The sequence below is a fragment of the Oreochromis niloticus genome, linkage group LG17, assembly GCF_001858045.2.
Source record: "Oreochromis niloticus isolate F11D_XX linkage group LG17, O_niloticus_UMD_NMBU, whole genome shotgun sequence".
Classification (NCBI taxonomy): domain Eukaryota; kingdom Metazoa; phylum Chordata; class Actinopteri; order Cichliformes; family Cichlidae; genus Oreochromis; species Oreochromis niloticus.
The window spans coordinates 38022185-38047303 of NC_031981.2; the positions used below are offsets into that span (position 1 = coordinate 38022185).

General features: G+C 41.6%; 1 protein-coding gene and 1 long non-coding RNA gene across 2 annotated transcripts; one reads left to right on the forward strand and one right to left on the reverse strand.

Moving 5' to 3' along the window:
* Positions 1–21952, reverse strand: LOC100707097 (chloride anion exchanger). The gene is made up of 21 exons (XM_019346365.2): positions 21851–21952; positions 21405–21566; positions 18807–18946; positions 18340–18450; positions 18096–18256; positions 15657–15821; positions 15422–15574; positions 15040–15122; positions 9932–10079; positions 9720–9833; positions 8185–8262; positions 8005–8100; positions 7797–7903; positions 7490–7559; positions 3008–3100; positions 2723–2818; positions 1757–1984; positions 1626–1680; positions 1321–1466; positions 1061–1120; positions 1–464 (listed from the first exon to the last, which is right to left on the reverse strand). The coding sequence occupies exons 2-21, from the start codon at positions 21533–21535 to the stop codon at positions 438–440; spliced, it is 2262 nt and encodes a 753-aa protein (XP_019201910.1). The 5' UTR covers positions 21536–21566; positions 21851–21952; the 3' UTR covers positions 1–437.
* Positions 21953–22858: 906 nt separating this feature from the next.
* Positions 22859–23637, forward strand: LOC112842592 (uncharacterized). Its single transcript, XR_003214419.1, has 3 exons — positions 22859–22897; positions 23092–23177; positions 23338–23637. It is a non-coding gene; the product is annotated as an uncharacterized LOC112842592 (long non-coding RNA).
* Positions 23638–25119: the final 1482 nt, after the last annotated feature.

Genomic DNA, 25119 nt, shown 5'->3' on the forward strand with positions numbered 1-25119 from the left:
TTTAGAGAGTAAAAAATTTATTCCAGTATTTCAGAGTAAAGTAATATTACTTTGAGAACACCATTGCAAAAAATTCATCCTCACGATCATGAAAATGAAAATAAACAACATGTAAAATAAATTATACAGTAATTGTCTACAAATCTATACAAATGTATAGTATAAAAAAGCAATAGAATCAATGCAGTTTCATGCATTGCAGTAAAAGCCACACACACACACACACACACACACACCATTCATACTCACACAAACGTCCTATTAACCCTGAACTGCTGTTGATTGTCAACAATCTGCGGAGGACAATTTTCTTCTACCTTAATTCTGAGCAGACACTCATGCACACACAGATATATGCGTGTGTGTGTGATTGTGTGGTTAATAGGTTCATCTTTTTCGTCTTTGGCCTTCTTAGTCATCATCGTCTCGCTCTGAAGTTATAACTTTGTTTGTGCAGGTGAAGCCTGTGGGAGAAGAGCTCGCGTTCAGTCATGTTTCAGTCAGTCTCATCTTACATTAAAGCGACTTCTATCACTGTTTCATCACTTTCTTCCTGTCTCGTTTCTTGGCACCACCCCAGGGCTGCTGTTTCTCGTTCGGACTGACAGATCACATGACTGTTGTCCTCCATGATTTTTCTTCTTTATCTTGCAGCATGAAATTCAGGAACCCCATTATTATGGGCTGTGTACTAGTTTTGAGATGTACTCAGTTTTTCACAGTAGTCATATAGTCCTGTGAAAACTCTCTTTTTCATGGGACTGCATGTGTTAGAAAGCTTATCAGTTATTAAATTAAAGACTTCTCTTGGACATCAGGCTGTTGTTGTTAAAATGAGTATTTACACTTTAAAACAATGATCTAGATTAAAGAAATAATAAAATTATGTGTGGTTTTTTTTACTTTTAAAACCTCAGGATCAGCAATTAAGACTTGAAAATAAATCATCCGATTTTATTTTTTCTGCTTTTGGCTTCTGTATTGTAACCAGTAAAACAGATGAAAGTTATTTCTCAAAGACCATAAACAATGAAAAGCACAGTTTGAGGCTGATACCTACATTTCTGTCTCTGCTCCTCAAACTGCCAGGTGGGTGATGAACTGTGACTCCTGTCATTATCTGTAAAACATCATAAAGAACGTCAGATTCAATCAAGTTTCTTTTTTTTAAATGTATTTATAGTCACAGCACAGTCGCCTCAAGGTGCTTTATATTATAAAAACCCTGAAATATACTAGTGTGTAATACTATTCTGTACATATTTACAACAGTAATATGTAAAATACTCCCTAAATATTGTGTTTATTGCTCTTCTTTACCTTTTCATAATCAGATTTTTTTTGAGTAGGCTCCGGATGTTTCTCCAGGATGTGCAGCATGGCATCATGCAGTGTCAGATAGAACATTGAAGACTGAACTTCATCATCAAAGAAGCTACAATCATGGAGTTTCTCCAGGATGTAAGCTGCAACAGAAAGTCCAAATATGGCAGACAAACATACAGCTGATTACGTGACAGGTGTTTAGGTTAGTATTCAAGCAAGAATGTCCACCGTGTGCTGTGGCTAACATGATTACTAAACTAATACAGGTACTGATACAAATCGTGTACGTTAATACTTACGGTCACACGCCACAATGTAGACCTCAACCTCAACTCGGATCAGCTCTTTCAGCAACTGCAAAGAAAAATGAATTAAACAGAGCCAGAGTGAAACAGCTGCTGCTGCTGTTGCTGCATGAATACAAACGCACTGCTTTGAGTCCCTTCAGTCCAGAGATGTCTAAGAAGGAGACAGCGGCAAAGTCCAGGACCAGGCTATGAATCTCAACTCTGGGAACCACAATGTTGGCCGGAAGCTCGGCATTCCAGTCGATCCGGGCAGGAAAGTCTTTGAAGTCAGTCGGTTGGTCCAGCTCTTCCATGTTGCTCTCGTCCTCTGATTCATTTATGGGTCCACACGAGGTATTCAGGAAGCCGATCTATAACAGCAAAATATGTTTTCTATTCCAGAGATTTCACCACACGGAAACACATTCCAGCAGGAACTGCAGGAATATCTATGCTTACAATCAAGTTATGGCTACTGACAATTTAAATAAATAAGTAAACGATAAATGGTATTTATACGATGGTTTTTGTCCATCGAGCATCAAGGTTCATACCAAAGGAACAAATGTGTCAGTTATTGTTTAATAACACTCTCTAAGACTTTTTACTCAGAAACACTTCTGTTTTTGTTGTGACTGAATCTGTACATATTTGTAAACCACACACAAAGTCACAGCTGCTGCACACATGACAAGGCCCTGTCCTTATCTTCAACGCCATGCTGCTCTGTTGTATGTTAATTGGCCCTTGGGGATAAATAAAGTCTTTCTGATTCTGATTCTGATTACAAGCCTCATACCACATCCACGTTATCAGTCTTGCCTCAGATAAGTGAAGCTGGACTTTGTACCATCTGCTGTTTTTCTCCAGGAATTTTATAACATACAATACAGTGCTGCTTTTCTCACATCACTGTTTGGTTTTTTGAATTTTCTAAAAATGTAAATCTGCCATGCTGACAAAAATCAAGTTAAATGACCAAAATAACTTCTTACTCTGGTCAGTTTACTCACTGTCATTGTAAAAATGAAATGAGGCTTCTTTGCCTTGTTAATGTGTTGACACAGGGAACCGTTACTATCAAAACCAAGCTCAGCCTTGATACTCACAGATGTCCACTGCAACTTGCCCTTCTTCAGAAGTTTCCGTATCATCCTCAGTGCTTTATTTCTCTTTCTCAACACCCGTAATGGGTTAAACCCGACCTGGGAAGACATACAGTAAGTGTGTCATTTATTACAAGTAATCATAGGCGATAGTATCAGATCAGAGATGAGATCGTACTCCATCTATTTTATTGTGCTGCGAGGAATAAGATGCTTTTTTAAAACTAAATGATCCAAACGGAAGCTTTTTATTCTTTAACAGTTCCACTGAAGCCAGATGTGACTTACAGCTTCCACCAGCTTGTTCCTGAAGAACTCAATGTTGGCAAAGAAGATTGGAGATGGGATCCTGAAGATCTTTACTCCTTCTGGCTCATATATCTGCAAAGAGTTTTAAAGTATTGCAAAATCAATGACTAGTGTCTTTAAATAAGGGTACAAATATTGAATGGTGAAGGAGATGATCGTTGGTGCTAGACTGTGTCAGCCAATGGGATGATGTTTTTTTGATGTCAGCTGTTTTGCAGTGTATTTAAACCAAAAGCCCAGAGCTCTAAAAGAAGGGAAGCTGTGAAATCAAGCAGCATAAAGGTTTCTTTTTTATCAATATTATATATGTTCTACAAGTTACAAGTAGTTACAGGTAGCACACAAAAGCTCACTGATCTTTACACATGTTGCATGTAAAAATCTCAATTTGAAAATCAGCTGGTAAACTGTCAGGTACATTTATTATCAAAGCATCCAAAAGGCTTTCCTTCTGGATTATTGTAGAATATAAATACCAAGAACAGATAAAGTGGGACGCCAATGGACTTTGGATTGGGGCGCTCTGCACTCTGTCAGGGGCTGGGACCCAATGTTTCAAGTTATTTTGCATTGTTGATTTCTTATGTTAAAATCATGTTAAATTCATGTTATTCTTAAATTAAGGGTATAGTTGAGTTATTTTGTATTTGGGATTACTTATGACCTATGTTAAGTTCTAGTATTATTATTAGTTTGTCTTGGTTGAGTGTTTAGTCTGGTTTATGTTTCTTCTATGCGTCTTTGTCTGTGTAGGTTCTCCTGGTTTTCCGTGTCTCCCCAGTATGTCATGTGTTTCATGGCAGTGTGCTCCGTGTTGTCATGTGTACGGTCTTTTCTTGTTCCTGTTTTATTTTGAAGAGTCTTGTGTTCCATGTTCAGTGTGTTCAGTTTTGCTTCCCTGTGGCGTTCAGCTGTGTTTCCCCAGGTGTTTCTACTTCACTCATTACCCTTCTGTGTTTCCTCTGTCTCTCTCTGTTCAGCGTCAGGTCTTCTTTTTATCTTGTGTCATGTCACTGCAAGTCTCAGGATTGTTTTCATGCTTCTGTTCAGGTCCATGTTCATGTTTCTGGTCATAGTTTTCATGGTGAGTTTAGGCTTTAGTTTCGTTTTTTCTCCCAACTTGACTTGATTTCTGTTATCAGCCTCAATAAAAGGCTCGCCTTTTGTTTTACTTCATTTCCTCTCCCGTGTCTGATTTTGGATCCACACTAGGGCTGGGTTTTGATTATAGATTTTCCGATTAAAATCGATTCTAGCTTGAATAACGCGATATCGATTCATTAAAATCCTAAATCAATTTTTAAATATAAATTTATTTTGCCTTAAAACACCAGAATCTCAGGTTAAACCTCACAAAATTTCAACAACCACCAAACAACTAAAAACGTAAACGAGAGCAGGAACAAGGATTCTGCAGAAAGACCTAAACACAAAGCGCCAACCCGCCGACGCATCAGAATCAGTGAGCTGTCGGCTTCTCACCCCACGTACACGGACACGCCGTCGGGGCTGAAAGCCAACAGCTTACAGATTCTGATGCGTCGGTGGGTCCTCGCTTTGTGTTTAGGTCTGTTTGTGCGCTAGATCCTGAAGCTGCAGTTTTGTCTCTCTCCAACCAAATTTGAGAAGATCCAAACTAAGCTTCACATTTCGCTTCACATAAACATCGTCATGAATTCCCTCTGACTTTTGCTGTTTTGCTTCCACCACGGTAAAATGACACTTCATGCACAGCTCTCTCTCTGTCTCAGTGTACTTTAAGAACAGTTTCCCATCTAAAAATCTCTGTTTTCTGCATTATTCGCTGCTTATTACGCACCGGTCTACCGCTGTTTACAGCGCTGTCAGCCGCTGTTTTTTTTTTCTTTTACATTTAACTGACTTCCAATAAGAAAGTCTCATTTCTGCTGTTCAGTACTGAAGAGATTTAAACTTTTTAAAATGATGCCAAATTGCAAAACTCTCAGCTGTGTCTGTAATCAAACCTCTGTAACTTTGCTGTGCTTCACTTCAGCAGCATCAGGTAAAGTTCATATGTTGATTCCCTTAGGCAGCATCATTAGAAGACATAGCATAAATTTTCACTGCTATGCAGATGACACGCAGCTCTATCTATCCATGAAGCCAGGTAACACACACCAATTAGTTAAACTGCAGGAATGTCTTAAAGACATAAAGACCTGGATGGCCGCTAACTTTCTGCTTCTTAATTCAGATCAAACTGAGGTTATTGTACTCGGCCCTGAAAATCTTAGAAATATGGTATCTAAGCAGATTCTTACTCTGGATGGCATTACCTTGGCCTCCAGTAACACTGTGAGGAACCTTGGAGTCATTTTTGACCAGGACATGTCCTTCAATGCACATATTAAACAAATATGTAAGACTGCTTTCTTCCATTTGTGCAACATCTCTAAAGTTAGAAATATCCTGTCTCAGAGTGATGCTGAAAAACTAGTTCATGCATTTATTACTTCCAGGCTGGACTACTGTAATTCACTATTATCAGGATGTCCTAAAAACTCGCTGAAAAGTCTTCAGCTGATCCAAAATGCTGCAGCAAGAGTCCTGACAGGGACTAGAAAGAGAGAGCAGATTTCTCCTGTTTTGGCTTCCCTTCATTGGCTTCCTGTTAAATCCAGAATTCAAAATCCTGCTCCTCACATACAAGGTCTTAAATAATCAGGCCCCATCTTATCTTAATGACCTTGTAGTACCATATCACCCTATTAGAGCACTTCGCTCTCACACTGCAGGCCTACTTGTTGTTCTTAGAGTGTTTAAAAGTAGAATGGGAGGCAGAGCCTTCAGTTTTCAGGCCCCTCTTCTGTGGAACCAGCTTCCAGTTTGGATTCAGGAGACAGACACTATCTCTACTTTCAAGATTAGGCTTCAAACTTTCCTTTTTGCTAAAGCATATAGTTAGGGCTGGACCAGGTGACCCTGAATCCTCCCTTAGTTATGCTGCAATAGACGTAGGCTGCCGGGGATTCCCATGATGCATTGAGTTTTTCCTTTCCAGTCACCTTTCTCACTCACTGTGTGTTAACAGACCTCTCTGCATCGAATCATATCTGTTATTAATCTCTGTCTCTCTTCCACAGCATGTCTTTATCCTGTCTTCCTTCTCTCACCCCAACCAATCACAGCAGATGGCCCCGCCCCTCCCTGAGCCTGGTTCTGCCGGAGGTTTCTTCCTGTTAAAAGGGAGTTTTTCCTTCCCACTGTCGCCAAAGTGCTTGCTCATAGGGGGTCATATGATTGTTGGGTTTTTCTCTGTATGTATTATTGTGCGATCTACTGTACAATATAAAGCGCCTTGAGGTGACTTTTGTTGTGATTTGGCGCTATATAAATAAAAGTGAATTGAATTGAATTGAATTGAATTGATTCATGGTTTTCTTCTGTTTTTGATCTACTGCAGAATATTTTTAAGGTTATCTGCTATAAAAAGCCAGGCCAGGAAAATCTCCTTCGTGTTTTTCTGTGTTTTATGCTCAGTTACTTTGACACATAGGCATCTGCTGTGATGTTCACACCTCTGATAAAGTCTCATAAGTGTCAGCTTTCTTTTTATAGATATAAAAATATGGATATGTACTGATAAATGATCAGAATTATAATATTTCTGACTATCTGAGGAAAAATTTCCCCGATTCAAATCGAATCGAATCGAATCTAGAAATCAGTGATGATACCCAGCCCTAGTCCACACTGCAAACACACCGGCCCGCCTGGCTGTGACACACCCTGACGGAATTTAGTTAGAAATATAACTGCACTCTCTACTAACGGGCTGACTACCAGATGATAAGGCAAGAGCACACTTTCCATGGAAAGTTCATTGATTTTTAGTTGTAATTAGTAATACTGCTGCTTTTGTATTGGCCATTTTGAAGACAGTCAAGTGCTTAGTTGTTATTTATCCTTTATGTTATCATTTAACCACAACACTTATTCACAGATACAGTGTAAATGAGGCATAGTACATCTCTTAGCACCTTTAATCTCCACTGTTTTCTCTGGTTCTTATAGATCTTAACATTACATCAAACCTTTATATAACAGTTTCATTGCTGAGTATGTACATTTTGTAACTGAGCTGAGTGCTCTGCATGTATCCTAGCCTCTAATAAAAGTTTTTGCACATTACAAATGTGCATTTTTCCTTTACATAAACATACATTCAGACCGAGGCAGGACTTTCTGTGTTCGCCACAAAATCATGCCTGATTTATATTATTTTATTCTTTAATAGCCTACTAAAGAGACTTTCTCATAGCCTTTGGTTTAATCATTATTTTAATTTTCTGATGCTGTCATTGTATAATTACAATACAATACATTTTGTTGTGGCCTGTACAACTAATCCAAACGCACGACCTAAGATAATATCCCAACAACTGTGTAAATATTTTAAAGGTAAATTGAAGCCCCCTGAAGGGCCACACGCTAACTTACGTTGATGTAGTCCTTTCGGTCTTTGTAGATATCAGTGCCCCTTATGTTGGCCAGCAGACTGCAGCGAGGACTGAAGCAAACAAACAAGCAAACATGACATGCTCACAATAATGATGATACAATGATGAAAGGTCTAATGCAAACTACTGTATCATTTAAAAGAATCAGTTACGTGTTTGTACTCACTGTCGTGGTATTTTATCTAACTGCTGACAGAATATATCTAAAAGCCATAATTGTCAACCTCGTGACAATAGTTATTAAATAACAACAGTAATCAGTTACATGTTCACATTGTACGACTCACAACTGAGTCCTGAGGATGACACTGATCAGCTCCACACCGAGGCCGACAGCCAGTCCCAGATCCAGCCCCAGCAAGAAGGCACCAATGCAGCTAGACAGCCACACCACCTTGTTGTGGTAAGAAACATGTTGTTTACTAAAAAGGAGGCCATGTGTCCTTTTTTACCAAATATGGTCTTTATAAGTACTGAAAGTTTGTGAGGTCTTACACAGTCTGCTTTGTCCCTCCTCCACAGATATGGGATCTCTCTGAACTGCATCAGACTGCCCTTCAGGTTGATGATGATCACGGCGCCCAGCACGGACTGTTAAAGCAGAGGACCAAAGATCGGCTTTCCCAAAGTATACAGCGTGTCAGAGGTACAGGGAGCTCATACTGGTGTAAATACCTTTGGTAGGGGCTCCAGTAGGAATCCAATAGCCAATGTGACAATCATCACTATGACAGCTGACAGTAAACCAGCTACCTGAAAAGGACAGAAGAGGCAGAGAATTGAAAACAAACAGCACACATGTGATGAAAATCTAAATTCTGTGAGTTTGGGCAAATTTTTACCTGATTTAAAAAGGACTGACTTTATGAGATTAGTTGATTTATACACTTTTCTCCTCTAAACACTAGAGGTCACTGTTGGCTGGCCTTTCTATTGGTCACTCACTCTGAATTTAATGAATTTCTTGTACACTTTTTAATATGTTATGCTGTAAAAATATGTTCATAAAAAGGTAAAAATCATATTGTTTATTTGTTCCATTCTTTCATATAATGCTTGTTTCAGAATACAGCTGGCCTACCAAACATCACAAATCACAAAACATCAGAAACTATCAGTACCTTGGAAATTATGTAAAAAAGTATTTTCGCACTACCGAATTGCCTAAATTAATTTGCTTTGTGATTGTAAGCCGAAAGTTTTTATATTTTAGGCTGATTTGATTGATTCTATATATTACTTATATATTTTTAGTTTAAAGTGACCTTACACTGCTGTCCAAGAGCTGACGTGCAGTAAAAAGCACAATATTTCTCCTTAAATTGTAATGCCTCTGTTGGATCGTGATAAAACCTGCACTCACCCTGAAACCTACTAGTTTTACAGTTATACTTGATTTTTATAATTGTTAGAGGATAGCTGTCTCAAGTCTTTGTCTGAAGCTAAATTTATGAAAGTACCATACAGATTTAGATGTCTCAGTGAGTAAGTCTAACTCTTGGACAGAAACAGAATACTTTCCATTCTTCTCCCCCAAAAGAAAAACGTTTATTTAAGTGTACAAAAATGTGAGTTGTTACTGAGAAAGAATTTTGATGTTTAAGTGCTTTCTATCTAACATTCACATGAGCAACTTGGGGTTGGTATCTTACCCAAGGATGTTTTGTGGCATGCACACTGGAGCAGCCAGAGATCGACCTGAGCTGCAGCAGCACCCATGTTACTGTAGTAAGATGTATTATTAGAGCTTACAATCGTCTGCCCCCCATATGTAATGAAAGTGGTGTAGCTTGCTGTAACTGTTGCTTTTGGTCATTCTGGTCATTAATCATCTCTTCCTAATACTTTTTAAATGTATTTTAAAGCGATGTGTGAAAAATCCACATTTATCTCTCCATGTGATGCGTTCAAAGTATATCCTAACCTGCAGCGTGTTACCTTTGTTTCCCCGTTCTGACAGTAAGAATAATTACACAAACACTAAAGCTACAGCCTCCGTCTGTGGCAACACAACCAGTGATGCCTCATGTGTGACTGGTGCACTAGTGTGGGAATGTTATTGTGATGAGTTTGGAGCGAGAGTGACAAACACACAGGCTTTTCCACTGATATTATCGGGTTTTCTCCTCTCATCCTTCAGTAACGACTCACATGTATTTGTTAAGTGTTGCCTGACATGGATGGATCCGGCATCAGCTACATTAGTTTACCTGAGTTTTGCCTCCTGTGCTCTCCTGAACTGCACTCCTAGAAAGAGCTGTACTCGCTGCAAAAGACCTGAAGGAAGCTCCAAAGATGTTGCTGACTCCAAAGGCTATCAGCTCCTGTAGCCGGGTCACAGAGATAAAAACACTCCTCAGCATAAAATCACACTGAAGTCCTGACACGACTTTAACCTACATGTCGCTGAGTTGTTACCCACCTGGTTTCCATCTATGGTGTAATCATGTTTTATAGAATAAACTTTGGCCACAGAGAAGGCCACAGCAAAACCCACGATGGCTATAGGAAATGCTTCTACTGCTGTTTCTTGGAAGATCTGCGGGTTTGGGGCGACTGGCGCCTCGTACCTGAAACGGTACAAGTCTGTCAGATTACTGTGTCTCTAAACATGGACACGGTCAGGTGGATCAGCCACGAATGATAAAAGAAACAATTCAGACCCAGAACTCAGACCCTTACCTTAGCATGTTGGACCCTTAGCTAAAGTGTAGTATTATGTTGGGGTGGCTGTAGCTCAGGCAGTAGCGCAGGTCGTCTACTAATCGGAAGGTTGGTGGTTCGATTCCTAGCTGTGTGTGTGAATGCTAGTTAGAAAGCACTTAGAAAAAATGTGCTTGTGTGAATGCACAAGTTGTGTAAAGCGCTTTGAGTGCTCAGATGAGTAGAAAAGCGCTATATAAGAACCAGTCCATTTACCATGTTAATTACTGTTTCAAAATACAGGTCTCATGGTTCTGGGTCATTTTGACTTTCTTGTATTCTATTCATCAAAAAAGAAATGCAGTTTACCAAAGCTACTACATACATATAAATGGCCAGACAAGAGCGGGTAACCAGTTTGTCATCAATAAATTCTCTGGTTCACTGCTAGGACCAATTCTATTTACATTATACATGCTTCCCTTAGGCAGCATCATTAGAAGACATAGCATAAATTTTCACTGCTATGCAGATGACACGCAGCTCTATCTGTCCATGAAGCCAGGTAACACACACCAATTAGTTAAACTGCAGGAATGTCTTAAAGACATAAAGACCTGGATGGCCGCTAACTTTCTGCTTCTTAATTCAGATCAAACTGAGGTTATTGTACTCGGCCCTGAAAATCTTAGAAATATGGTATCTAAGCAGATTCTTACTCTGGATGGCATTACCTTGGCCTCCAGTAACACTGTGAGGAACCTTGGAGTCATTTTTGACCAGGACATGTCCTTCAACGCACATATTAAACAAATATGTAAGACTGCTTTCTTCCATTTGTGCAACATCTCTAAAGTTAGAAATATCCTGTCTCGGAGTGATGCTGAAAAACTAGTTCATGCATTTATTACTTCCAGGCTGGACTACTGTAATTCACTATTATCAGGATGTCCTAAAAACTTGCTGAAAAGTCTTCAGCTAATCCAAAATGCTGCAGCAAGAGTCCTGACAGGGACTAGAAAGAGAGAGCAGATTTCTCCTTTTTTGGCTTCCCTTCATTGGCTTCCTGTTAAATCCAGAATTGAATTCAAAATCCTGCTCCTCACATACAAGGTCTTAAATAATCAGGCCCCATCTTATCTTAATGACCTTGTAGTACCATATCACCCTATTAGAGCACTTCGCTCTCACACTGCAGGCCTACTTGTTGTTCCTAGAGTATTTAAAAGTAGAATGGGAGGCAGAGCCTTCAGTTTTCAGGCCCCTCTTCTGTGGAACCAGCTTCCAGTTTGGATCCAGGAGACAGACACTATCTCTACTTTCAAGATTAGGCTTCAAACTTTCCTTTTTGCTAAAGCATATAGTTAGGGCTGGACCAGGTGACCCTGAATCCTCCCTTAGTTATGCTGCAATAGACGTAGGCTGCCGGGGATTCCCATGATGCATTGAGTTTTTCCTTTCCAGCCACTCACTATGTGTTAATAGACCTCTCTGCATCGAATCATATCTGTTATTAATCTCTGTCTCTCTTCCACAGCATGTCTTTATCCTGTTTTCCTTCTTCACCCCAACCAATCACAGCAGATGGCCCCGCCCCTCCCTGAGCCTGGTTCTGCCGGAGGTTTCTTCCTGTTAAAAGGGAGTTTTTCCTTCCCACTGTCGCCAAAGTGCTTGCTCATAGGGGGTCATATGATTGTTGGGTTTTTCTCTGTATGTATTATTGTGCGATCTATTGTACAATATAAAGCGCCTTGAGGCGACTTTTGTTGTGATTTGGCGCTATATAAATAAAATTGAATTGAATTGAATTGAATAGTAATATTTTGTATTATGGTTTATGTTCAGGTTCATTCACAGTCGTAGTTATTCTGAGTATTCTTATAGTCCCTGTTTAGTTCTTGGACTATTCGGTTCCCCCTTGTGTCTTTGCCCTCTGTGTCTCTCTCTCATCTTCCCTCTCATCATGTCTAATTTGTCTCAGCTGTGTTCCCCATGTGTTTTCTGCTCTCTCGATATTGTGCTGTGTATTTAAGCCTCTGTCTCCCTCATTCCCCACCGTGTGTTCTGCCTACCAGCCTGTTTAGTTTCATGTACATTACAAGTTTAGTTAGTTTTGTATTTCTTGTTCTCTATCATCAGACTACCTCTCCACTCTGTTGCATATTCAATATGTACGGGGTATAACCCTCCCCCTTGGTCGTGGCATGTAGATACTTCTTTAAGATACTCCGGCTAGCCCGGCTACGCCCCACAGTTTACATACACAACTAGTGTATGTGCGTGTGTGATTGACTGTGTGGTACCTATGTGTGTTACTGTGTGAGGGTGTGTGTTTGTGGCAGTGTCGGAGCCTGTCTCAGCAGCCTCCCTGGACCCTACCTAGCCCCTATCTCACTTATAAGGCAATAAGAAGCTGCTGTGTTCCTCTGGCGTATTGCCTCCAAGCTTGGGCCTGTGGAGGATGACTATCAGGAGGAGGACATTGATGACGAGTCCGTCCTCTCCTCTGGTGACTCTCGAGGCTGTCAGTTGACCCTACAGCCATGTTCGGCCCAGCTCCTGCAGCAAGTTGCAGACAATAGCTGTGCTGCTCAGGAGATGGCACGGGGCCTGCGCAGGCATTCAGCAAGAGTGGGGAGGCCCAGAGCTTCTGTGCCACAACCTGCCCCGAGGCTCCAACTTGGGGCCCTGGAGATCTCCAGCCCCAGCTGGAGACCTTTTGTAGACGCTGTGGCTACACACAGTGGAGGCAACCCCCCCTCAAAGTGAGGAGGATGGGCCCCTGGTTTGCAGGCTCCTCACCCAGGAAGATGGCAGGCTCCACCCACAAGTGTTCAAACAACTCCGGGGCCATTTCGGGAGAGCAGAGGTCGACCTCTTTGCCTCCAGGGAATCAACACAGTGCCCTCTAGTCTTCTCCCTGAAGGCTGACAATCCCCTCTAGGGTGGGACGCCCTGGCGCATTCCTGGCGCCGGGCCCTCCTATATGCCTTCCTTCCTTTGTCCCTCCTCCACTTGGTCCCTCCACCGAGTCCAGACCGAGGACGTAAGGCTGGTCCTGGTGGCCCCACATGCCCTGGTTCCCAGCAAGCCCACCCCTCCTGGACAGAACACCCTGGGAGCTCCCAGTTTGTAGGGACCTCCTTTCCCAGGCTGTTCCACCCTTTCCCCGCAGGGCTGACGGCCTGGCCTCTGAGAGGGAGAGGCTCCGCGCCTTAGGGCTGCCTGACTCAGTCGTGAACACTATGCAGGAGTCTCGTGCACCATTTACCAGGGCTGCCTACGACTATCGCTGGGGACTGTTCCCTTCCTGGTGTGCGGTCCACAGGCTGGACCCCCATGGTGCGACAGTGGATGCCATCCAGCAGTTCCTGAAGTCCCAGCTGAAGGCAAGCAGAACAGTTGTGACCCTGCGTGGTATGGTGGCTGTGATTACTTTGCCTTGGTCACTCAGCACTCAGCTACACCGATAGCACTTTGATATTGTGGTTCCTGAGGGGCGCCCAGCATCTAACAGCTCGCAGGCCAGGGTCCCTGCTTCCCCCTTGGGACCTGGACCTGGTCCTTGGTGGCCTTCAGTGCCCTCCCTTTGAGCCTCTGGAGAAAGCTGAGGTAAAGTGGCTATCACTTAAAACCGCCTTCCTTCTGGCAATAACATCCACCAGAAGAGTTAGTGAACTCCAGGCACTGTCGGTCCACAGTGAATGTTGCAGGTGGCTACCAGATGGGAAGGGGGTGGTCCTCTGGCCCAACCCTGCCAAAAGCCCTCAAGGACTCCCACCTCTCCCAGTCGGTTGAGCTGCAGTCAGCTCCCATGGAAGGCGTGGACCGACAGGCAGCTCAGAAACTGCTTTGTGCCCCGTCCGAGCTCTGGTGCTGTACGTACGTGCTGTTTGGACAACGGACCAACTGGTTGTTTCTTTCAATCCCGGGATCCTGGACAGGCCTCTGTCCAAGTCCCGCTTGTCCCTCTGGGTGGTAAAGGCAATCCAGCAGGCTTATGCCTCGGTAGGAGCTCCTCTCCCCTCGGGTGTGTGGGCCCACTCGCCCCGTGGGGTGGCCACTACTGGGCCTTGTGAAGGGGCGCCTTCCTCTCTGCAATTTGTGCGGTGGTGCTCAGCTACCACCTTTACATGGTTTTACCGCTTGAACGTGGCAGCCAGCCCCTCTTTTGGGGAGTGGGTGCTGGGTGCCCATCAACGGTAGCCATTGTTCCCCGGTCAGCCTAGCGACTTGCAGGCTGACCATGAGGGGCCGCTCAGTTGCGGTCCTTTCGTCTTGTGGGACTCGTTCGGGCTAGTAATGCATCTGGCAGACTGATGCCTCCGCCCCCGGCTCGGCCTTTGCATCTGGCTCGGCCTTGACCGGGATGGCATGTATATAAGTACATTTGTAAATAGTTCGTTCGTACACTGTGAGGACATAGTGCAACCGAAATCCATTGGGTCTGCGTTTGGGTCCTCTCCTGTCTGCTTCACACAGCCAGCACGTGACAGTAGGTCGCAGACCAAACAAATCAAAAAACATTTAATTTTGGCCAAAGCAGAAAGAGACATAAAATGTGTAAAGTTTGCATGTTGCATTTTAGAACTATAATTTTGTTGTGGAAGTGGTTTGACCTCTCTTTGAGTGCCTTTCTGATTCTACACTTTTGCAATCTCAAAAACAAAATGTTAGCTTTTAGCTATTATCACCTGATAAAGTTGGATAACTTCTTATGTACTTATGAGTTATGTACAGTTTCAGGATATTAAAACAACAGTATAATCTTACAGGGGAAGTACAGTTTGTCATTGATAACTCCTGCTGCCAATGTTCTGCACTGACTCTTTTACAGCAAAGATAAAACAATCGACACGTTTTATTGTAAGCTTGATGTATTCTTACCCTTTTGGAATATAACCAACAACATCAATGCCATATCTTGTCTTAAAGTCGAACGCATATGAAACTCCACATGCAATAACAGTCTGTGAAAGAAATGACAAATTATTAATCACAGCTAATTACTCTTTTAAATACAAAAGTCAGAGAGCATTTATTAACTGCAGGTGTGAACCTGTGACCGGTATCTCTCGGTGAAATCTTTTTCTGGCCCATAAATGAACATTAATCACTTTAATGAGTGTTATTCACCTGCTGAGCACAGTCGTTAAAGTGAAGAGCCAAAATCAGTGTAATAAATATCAGTGTTATTGTTTATGGAACCAACAAGCCTTCAAATCCTCGAGATATGCAAAAATGTCAGGAGTCTTGCAGTGTTGCTCACCATGATGACCTCTATGGGAATCGGCACAGGCAGCTTGGATTTAAATCGGTCATTGATCTCCTTTACAATGAACACCACCACCATGATCACTATGGAGATCACCACATCACAGACATTGGTGGAGGTGATCTTGTTAAAGATGATCTCCAAGGTCTGAAGAATGAAACCAGAGTCCAGCAGATAAACAACTTGTTGTGATGAACAGAGAGCAAGCTTCAAGCTGTCCTTTACTTACATATATGAGTGACAGCGGCCCACTGATACCTGGAACTTCCAGCCCCAACACAAACTTGAGCTGCGACACCAGAATGTGGATTGCAGCAGCTGTGGTGAAACCTGACACAAGTGTGTCGGAAAGGTACATGACAACGAATCCCACCTGGAGAACGCCCATCGCAAGCTGCCAGAGACAGAAGTCACAAACAGATTAAATCCTTTAGATAAAAATATGACAAAAACCCAACATGATAAATATATCAAAGTCGTGTATTATTAAACTGCTTGTTGCCGGAAAAAGAAAAAAGGTCATTTTTAAATTTCTTTTAGGAATGAAAACCCTGTAACGTCCCTCTGTGTACTACCACATCACAGGTCGACAACAGCTGTTCATCTCAATGTGCTGCTTGTTTGATTGGCAGAAAGCAGCATATATGTCATAATCTGGTATGGTATTCACATCCTTAAGATAAACAACTAACACACAGTAAAAGTACCACTCTGACAAATAAAAGCAGGCTGTGTGATTAGTATTACAAAAATACCCTGAAAGTACTGGTAAGAGTCCAGTTGGGACTAATGAATGCTTACATTTTTCAGTTCTCTCAACAGATATAAAAATAACTGCCAGTTTTCTGCAAATCACATAATTGATTAAGTGAACCATCTAAGACTAAACATCATACTGTACATATAATTAACAGGAAGCACCCAGGGAGTGTGAGCCTCCGCCAACACAGCTCACTCTCTGGGCAGTGTTTCCTTTCAAGAGAATAATGCTGTATTTTTGTATGTATTCATTTATAACCGTAGTTGAAGTTTGCAGTGCAGTGAAAAATCTGATTTTGTGTAGCATGACAGATCCTGTCTTTGGTTACACAATCGTTACATAGGAGTAACATGAATAACTTGAGTTTATTACAAAACATTAAACTACAGTATATTTCTAACTACTGTAATGAGGCCACTCATTCTCCCTGCCAATACTTTCTTTAAAGATTGAACACAGCTTGAATGAAATGCGGATGTGAAATGTAAGAGTGAGATTCTAGGTCAAATATGACATGATCATATCATATATCCTTATTACTCTGTGACTCTCTCTGCAGGTAATAACGTTTCTTGTATGGAGTATGCTTATCTTATCCTGCCTCAGTCCAAGGCCATGTCCACACCAATATGTTTTTGTTTGAAAACGCATCGTTTTCTCTCTGTTTTGGCCTCCCGTCCACACTGAGACGGCGTTTTCGGTCAAGGAAAACGGAGCGCTTTGAAAACGCTCTCCAAAGCGGATACATTTGAAAATGCCATTTTCGCATCGCAGTGTGGACAGCGAACTTTTTCAAAAACGATGACACATTTTAGTCATGCGATGCAGTCATGTGACCAATTAAACTAAGATAGCGAAGAGCATTATACAGCAGTTGTTTTGTTTGCTCTCAGTGTTGACATCCTATTAAAGATTAATATCAGTCTGTACATGCTCCAGATAGCTTTTCTTCACATTCTTTAATTCTCACTCGCTTTTGCAACTTTGTACTTTTGTGTTACTCGCACCAACAACTCCACCTCATTGTTAGTCCATTTAAAAAACTCGGTGCTTTTCCTCGACATTTTGCCGCGACGTTTCAACGAGCCGGAAAGTGAATAAGCGGCAGACAGAAATGAGGCAGGTCGAATCTTCTTGTGTTTCACACATGCGCAGGACTGGAACGTAAGCGTTTCAGTCGTTTCAGTGTGGATGAACAGCTCTTCAGAAACGACTGAAAACGATAGAGTGGACGCGGAGCGTTTTAAACCCCCCCCACAGTTTTCAAATTTATCCGGGTGAGTGTGGACGTAGTCCAAAGCTAACAAACTTAAAGATAGTAATAAGTCCATCTATGAGTGCCTGTTATGCTCACTGACTGGGATTTTGGTTTTGTTTCTCCTATTCCAAAAAATGTATTTCAAAAAATAATCATCAACAAAAAAAGTTGTTAAACAGACAAACATGCAGGGAGCACAGACTTCTTGGTGTGTCCAGCTTTCAAGCTATGCTAGCTAACCATTGCCTTAAATGGATAAATGTGAGAGTGCAATCAATATAAAGTTTTGAAATATCAAACTATTCTTTTCAGTAGCTGTCAGTGTTTGCATGCTTCACACTATTATCCTACATTTGCCGCTAAGTAGTACTTTTTGATGGAAAGATGGAGCTAGGCATGCTCCTTTGAAAGCTAGAGCTCACAAATGAAGTTGTGATGAACGGCTCTCAAGGAGCCTTATTAAAAATGTGCAAGGACGAAATACAACTTCTGTTTTCTGTCAAGGGCACAAAGCTTTTTGTTGTTTCCAAACCACAAACATATGTTTGAGATTCTATAGGCTTGTGTTTGATCCTGAGAAAGCATGCTTGTTGACAAGGTGACTCAGTTGTTGACTAGAGCTACTTATTGGCTGTGGTGAGCTGATTCACCTGCATGATACCGGCAAGGAAGGTCACAGAAGAGGCCACCAGCACTCTCTGCTCGTCTCTGGTCAGGCCTTCAAACCCTGTGATGTTGAACGCTGGCCCCTCGTCTGGGACCAGCCTGGTGACCGCCGAGCCAATCATCAGACACAGCACTGGAAATGGACCTTCATGGAGACAGGAGGATGGCAGATATATTTACATTCTAACATTTAGAGAGCAGCTATATAGAAATGGACGATGGCCTTACCCACTGAGATGTGTCTGGAGGTGCCGAGGAAAAAGTAGATGATAACAGGGAAGAAGGCGGAGAAGAGTCCATACCAGGGTGGCAGAGAGGCCAACAAACAGTAGGCCAGACCTGCAAGACAGAAACACCAGTACAGTAAATCCTTGGGCACTCAATAAGTAAATAAAGTACACAAAGGTTAAAGAACCCTTCCTCCTAATTTCTTTTTACATCTGTACTGACAAACATGTATTTGCAGGTCAGCAAACCTATGAATTCAGCAAGCGATCAAATGGTTATTTCCTCATTTCAAAGCTGCTGTTAAGCACACTCACTATTGTTTAAACAGCTCAGATAAGAGTGCAGAGGTTCTCACAGTTGTCTGTTATCACAGGTTATCACACTTAGTCAGATAGGGCCCAAGTTGCACAATTATTATTATTATTTCAAAAGACTTCAGAGGCTGTAACTTTCTTGTTGATACTCACCTTGCAGGACAGCCACCAGTCCAGTGCTGACACCAGACACGATGTCACCCAGCAGCCATTCTTTGAATCGGTACGCTTTCATCCAGCCGATGACTGGGAGAAGAGACAGAGCTGTGTTCTTGGCTCGTTTAGCGTCACATCTAAAACGATAAGATAAGATAAGAGATAAGATAAGATAAGACTTTATTGATCCCACGACGGGGAAGTTTTTGCGTCACCTCAGCTCAGGTACAGATATCAGAAGGAAATACAAAAAAAATACAAATAAGTACAATCAATGAAAAAAGTAAGATAATACACTATATACAATGGTAGCATACACAGTATGTGATTATGGATATGGTTGGAAATATGGAAGACATAAACTATATCGCTTGATATAGCTATTGTACCACTACTATTCCTATTTATAGACATGTACACACTAAATATACATATGTATACATATACATACATATATACCTGCACATGTCCATACACATGGAAGGTCCATTATGCATGAAGTGGTGACCATGGATGTTCACAGTGTCCAGTGACTTATGACATCGTGATTGAGGAGTTGTAGAGTCTAACTGCTGTTGGGATGAATGATCTGCGAAAGCACTCCTTCCTGCACCGAGGGTGTTTCAGTCTCTGACTAAAGGAGCTGCTCAGCCCACTCACATACTCATGCAGTGGGTGATGTGGGTTGTTCATGATGGATGTCAGCTTTGAACAAAACTAGAGTAACCACTTTTTACATTTTATGCTTCACAAAATTGTTTAAACTGATTAAAAAGTACAAATATTGAGGAGCTTAAGTACAGCCCTATTATCATTATCATCATTACTTAATATCACATAAATACTAATCACAATATAAAGTGAATATCTTATTTTAATTTAGATGACTGTCTTAAGATAAATCCATCCACATATTTAGTTACACCCACATTATCCTGTAGAAGGCACAGGCCTGCCAGTCTTTCACCATTTAAAGGTTATGGACATCAGTGATGTCAGATCAGTTGTGATCTGCCTCAGGGCTGGACTGGGACAAAAAAATCGGTCCATCGTGATCACTCAATAAATAAGTAGAATAAAATTATATCTATCTATGTGTGTGTGTGTGTGTTTGGGGGGGGGGGGGAATTTGTGTGTCTATATATACATACATATACACATATATATGTATATATATGTGTGTATAGATAGAGAGAGAGAGACTGCCATGCATGCATACATTATGTATATATGTAATTCTGACTGATATTGAAAGCTTTTAATCAGGCTGGGACAGTTGTTATTTCTTAGTTGCACTGTAGCATGTGACAATTAAAAGCTACACTTTAGCGAATAGGAGCGGCTCATGGTCAAAGGAGCCGCACTCCTCCCGTGCTTCTCCACGGCTCGTGCTAGCAACCTCCTGAGACTGCGAGGGCTTCTTGTTGCTGGTGCAGCAGCACCGACAGCTAACATATCTGTTAATCTGACACATTCTGCTGCATCTATTTTTGTTGAGTTTTATTCAGTTTTCCTCTCTTTGCTTTTCTGCTCCACTTTCTTGCCTCTCGTGTGTGCGCACAGAGGGGAGGCCCCGGCTGCATTAAGAGGCTTGATTGGCCAATCCAGTGTCGGCGATGAAAATGGACTAACACTGCCAGTACGTGTAGGGTCAAAATAATAATAATCTGGATTTCCTTTTTCAAAAATGTTCAGTCTTGAAACTACAGTAAAACTGATATTGTGTACATGTGTAGTCTAATGTCGCACTGAGGATCACAGCATTAAAGCATCATTAATATAAAGATAGACAAACACTGCTTCAAACAGCCTTTACACACATATAATAAACACAAGTATGAAGGAGTATTAGAGCCACATTAAGAAAAAAGATTACTGATCATTTCGAGCTTAAAGTCAAAAATCTATTTTGAGTAAAATGGCGAAATGTGGAGATTATGGTTGTTTCAAGACAAACTGCCCTCTACTCTCTGCAAAATGTTTTGTATAGATGAGTGAGTGAAATCGCACTTCTCTTTCAGCAGATGAACACAGTGTGGTGATAAGTATGAGGAAAAGATGGTGCAGGAAGCTGCTCGGAAGGAAAAAAACACACAAACTTGGAAGAAAATGAAATAGGTGACAGTGGACGAATGATAGCGATGGTTACACCCTCGCACAATAAAGATGTATGTTGTAACACAAGACACGATAAGAAAGCTGATCAAGTTCTTTCACAAGGCATTTTGTAGAGGTTAGAGGAGCTCTGAATCTCCACATTCCACCTTTTTCCCCTCAAAATACTATTTCATATTTAATCTTTTGACTTTAATCTCAAAATGAACCCTAACATTTGTCTTACATAGCACATAATGTTTTTATATCAGATAAAGTGGCTCGTCAGACCTTAATCACTATAAACTTAACCTGTGTAAACTGAGCCAAATAAGGCTGAACCTTTTAAGTGTTGGTGGAAATACGAGCAGGCTGTTGCTGAATTCACCACAGTTCATTTCATCAAGCCTATGCAGAGTCATCATTTAGAACTTAGGTTTATATTCAGTCATCACAGAAACTACACAGAAAACACAACAAGCATTCTGACATGTTCCTTACGTGAAATACTGTTTGACGTGGTCCAGCATAGTTTTGCGGTGCCTGTAGATCTTTTCATGGTCCTGAGCGAAGGACTCCTCCGAGTACAGCGGCCTGGTCACCACGTACTGCTGAGCTGCCGGGCGCATCATCTCGCCTTTGCTGCTTCTGCTCTGTGTGGCTCTGAGGTCCATTAATCACATCAGGTTAGGAAAAGGATCCTGTCTTTCCTTTGAACATCACTTATCAAAGCACATTAACAGAAAACAGCAAAGGTCCAGACCCCCAAATACAAGACAGAGCACATAAGGCAGGTCAGAACGTGCGTTGTCCCAGAGGGTGAGATTTGTCAGGTTGAAGAAACACCAGAGAAGTTTGGTTTGAGTTTTAGCAGTCCTCACTTCCCCAGCAGTTCCCTCTTTACTTTCCAACACATACGTATATGTAGAGCAGCTCGTCCTACATACCTGAGAGCGTCCCTGTCTGCGTCGAAGCTTCCACCGTCTCTTCCTCCTGCTCCAGATCCTGGAAATCAACTGGGGTCTCAGGCGGTTGTGCCACCAATAAATGCCATCTCTCCCACTTATCACAACTGTAATTATTAACAGCAATTACGATGAAGTCATTCTTTCAAGTATGAACACATCTGCCGATGCCTGCTGCACCCTTGACCTTTGTTCTCACTGATAACCCGCAACTTTTAGTAGAGGGAGGATGTGGACAGTAAGGGTTAGAGCAGACGACTGTTATGAACTGGAAATCAAGAAGCATTTCTGATGGGGAGACAGCTCTAAACGTAGCTGTGCCATGCCTTTGTGCACCTTAGGAAGTGTCGGGGACTGGCTCTGTGAACCAGCGTTTTGAGTTTATTTTGCATTTTTGATTCCTCATGTTATCTTGGAAACATGTTTAGTTCTTGTTTCGTTGTAATTAGTTAGGTTTTAGTTGAGTTTTATTCTAGTTTTCGTCTCATCCATGTCTCCCGAGTTATGAGTCTTCTCCTGTCCTCTGTAGTCTGTTTTGTCCTCAGTGTTCTCAGTAATGCCTGTGCTGGGGTGACCATATTTTAACTTCTGAAAAAGAGACAGTTGGCCAGGCATGAAGAGCTTTAATAATACTGTTTGTTTAAAGACAATTTTAACATATTTAAACGACGCCTTTATTTCGTCGAATGGTGAAATAAAAAATGTCATATAGGCTTTTACACGTCAACAAGTGCAAAAATGGAGGATAGTTGGTGACCCTAGCCTGTGTGTTAGTCCCTCCCTGTGTTCCATGTTCTTGTCAAGCTTGTGTTGTCATGTGTACGTCTCTCCATGTTTCCTGTTTTATTTTGAAGAGTCTCGTGTTTCCATGTTAGTTTTGCTTCCCTGTGGCGTTCAACTTCATTAGTGTCAGCTGTGTCTCCCCAGGTGTTTCCCTCATTACCCTCCTGTGTATTTAAGTCCTCTGTCTTCCTCTGTTATTTGTTGGGTCGTCTGTGTTCCTCCTTTCATGCTGTGTCAGACCTTCAGGTATCCCATGATTCTGTTCAGGTCATGCTCACGTTTCATGTTTGTGTTTATACTCACACTTCTTCGCATGCTCCTGCTCTGAATCATGTTCATGTCTTTTTGTTGTCATCACAGTCTAGTTTTCCCAGTTCGGGTTTTAGTTTAGTTTTCACCCTTGTTCATTTTTGCCTTGTTTTGTATTCATGTTTTTTCAGCTCGTTTTTTGTTAAAGTTCAGCTCCATCTCTTCCGCATCACAAACACACCGGCTTTGCAGGTGTTACAGGAAGTAGATTTTTAAGGTGGGAAATGCAGAATCTTAGAATATACTAAAACAATTGATACCCACTCGTCCCGCTCCTCATATTCTAATGTCAGAGATCTAATTGTCAAAGTTAAACATATTACAAATTCAAATTTTAGGCACTTTAAAATGTAACTGAGCCTGCATTTCATTCACAGTGCTCAGAAGAGACAGCTGGCAGAAAAACATCTTGAAATTTAGACCGAGTAAACTGATAACACAGAGCAGACTCTGTAGGAGTCGCAGGAGTGATCCCTGCTTTTAGTGTGTTCGGCTGGAATGCAAACATTTACAGGAAAGTGTGTGAATGTCTGAAGGGCAGTTCAGACAATTAATGGGAAATCCATGTTTTTGTGTGAGTATGAATGATCCGTGTGTGTCTTTGTGTGAAGAGATGCACCGATACAGCCCACTGTGAAAATAAAAAGCCTGAGTTTGAGTTCTTACCCAGTGGTGATGGAGGCTATTTTTAAATACGAAAGCTGGGTTCACACTGTACAAATGACTTTAAATGAATAAATGTTTTTAATAATTAACGCAGCAGTGTTATCTGTCTGTATAACTGTGAACAATGGCTACACCCAACCTTTTGTTATGTCACACCATGCTGAGCAATAAGTGATAGTGGAGTGATTAATATCCTGTAAATGGCACCAAGGTCAATCACTTTACACTCGTTAGGCAATACCTCAATTAATACAAACGGAAAAAAAAACGTGGTCACTCGATGTTCAGGTTTAGTTGTATTCATATAATTTGTGAAAAGTGAAACAATGTTTTAGAAACACTACAGACAAACATAAGTAAAACCAAGATGCAAGCGAGATACAAGCCAACAAACATGAGGTGTCATTTTTCACAGAATGATAAGATAATGTGATAGTAAAATACTGTGTCACGCAGCCACTCTGTGGATGCAGATGACACCGCCGTAACCTCTCTGCAAAACAACAGAGTAATAATTAGCTGCACTATAATGAGATTTGTGCTTGTGCGTGTATGTGTGCGAGCGTGAGGCTTGGAGCTCCAGACCAGACCTGGAAGCTTTGCTCCTTCAAGCAACGATATTGTCTAATTTCTCCATCACTGCTACTTTTTTAACTGAACATTGTTTGTGAATCTAAATCATATCTGGTCAGGGGTTGCATCCTTCTGAGGGACAATCTACTCATGTCAAATTAAGAGCATATCATTTATTTGGCTGGTGCAGGTGTCCATCGGCTCTCACACAATTACATTTCTTGTGCAATCATTCGACAATCCGCACATGGAGAGCTTAGCTGCCACGAAGACAGAGACGCCATCACACATCTGCTGTGAGGACGGCAGCAGAATTCCTCTTGCAGGTAACTCTGATCCCTTAATCTGAGTGTGGAGGGCGGAGCTCAAATGGACAGGAGTCCTAATGTAATTGGTCACTTTCAAATCAATGATGACACAGCCTCTGCCACGGACAGCTTCAGTTTGCTGCACTGAACCATGTTTAAAAATGTATTTCCTTACACCTTGGAAAATGAAGTGTGCAGATTTAGCTGTCAGTAGTTACTGTTTGCTGTGTACCGGTGGAAGGACTGACAACGTTCACTGATTTACTTAAATACTGAAGAAGCCTCTGCTTCAGGTTGGGAACTCTGTCCTTAAGTTTTCTTCCAAAGGTATCTTTAGTTCTATTGAGCCCTGCTTTGGAAAAAAGAAATCCCATATGGTGCTTATCAAGTAGTCAGCAATAAGGTTTTAGCAAAAACTGACAAGTTGATTATAAATTAAAAAACCCCAACAACAACTAAGCAATTAAAAGCACGACTGTAAATAGTGTTTCAATAATGTTACTGAGAGCATTGATGTTAAAATAATAAATCTTTATACTGTTTGGCCTTTATTTGATAGTGGAGCAATAAAAATTGACCGGAAGGAGAGTGAATGGGACGACTGAGCAAATG

What these genes read in the sequence shown, in the direction of transcription:
- LOC100707097 (XM_019346365.2), bottom strand. Translation starts at nt 21,535, where the DNA reads ATGATGCGCCCGGCAGCTCAGCAGTACGTGGTGACCAGGCCGCTGTAC. An exon ending in ACTGGTGGCTGTCCTGCAAG is followed by an intron (nt 18,451 to 18,806) that starts GTGAGTATCAAC and finishes TCTGTCTTGCAG; the next exon opens with GTCTGGCCTACTGTTTGTTG. An exon ending in TTCCCATAGAGGTCATCATG is followed by an intron (nt 15,123 to 15,421) that starts GTGAGCAACACT and finishes TTTCTTTCACAG; the next exon opens with ACTGTTATTGCATGTGGAGT.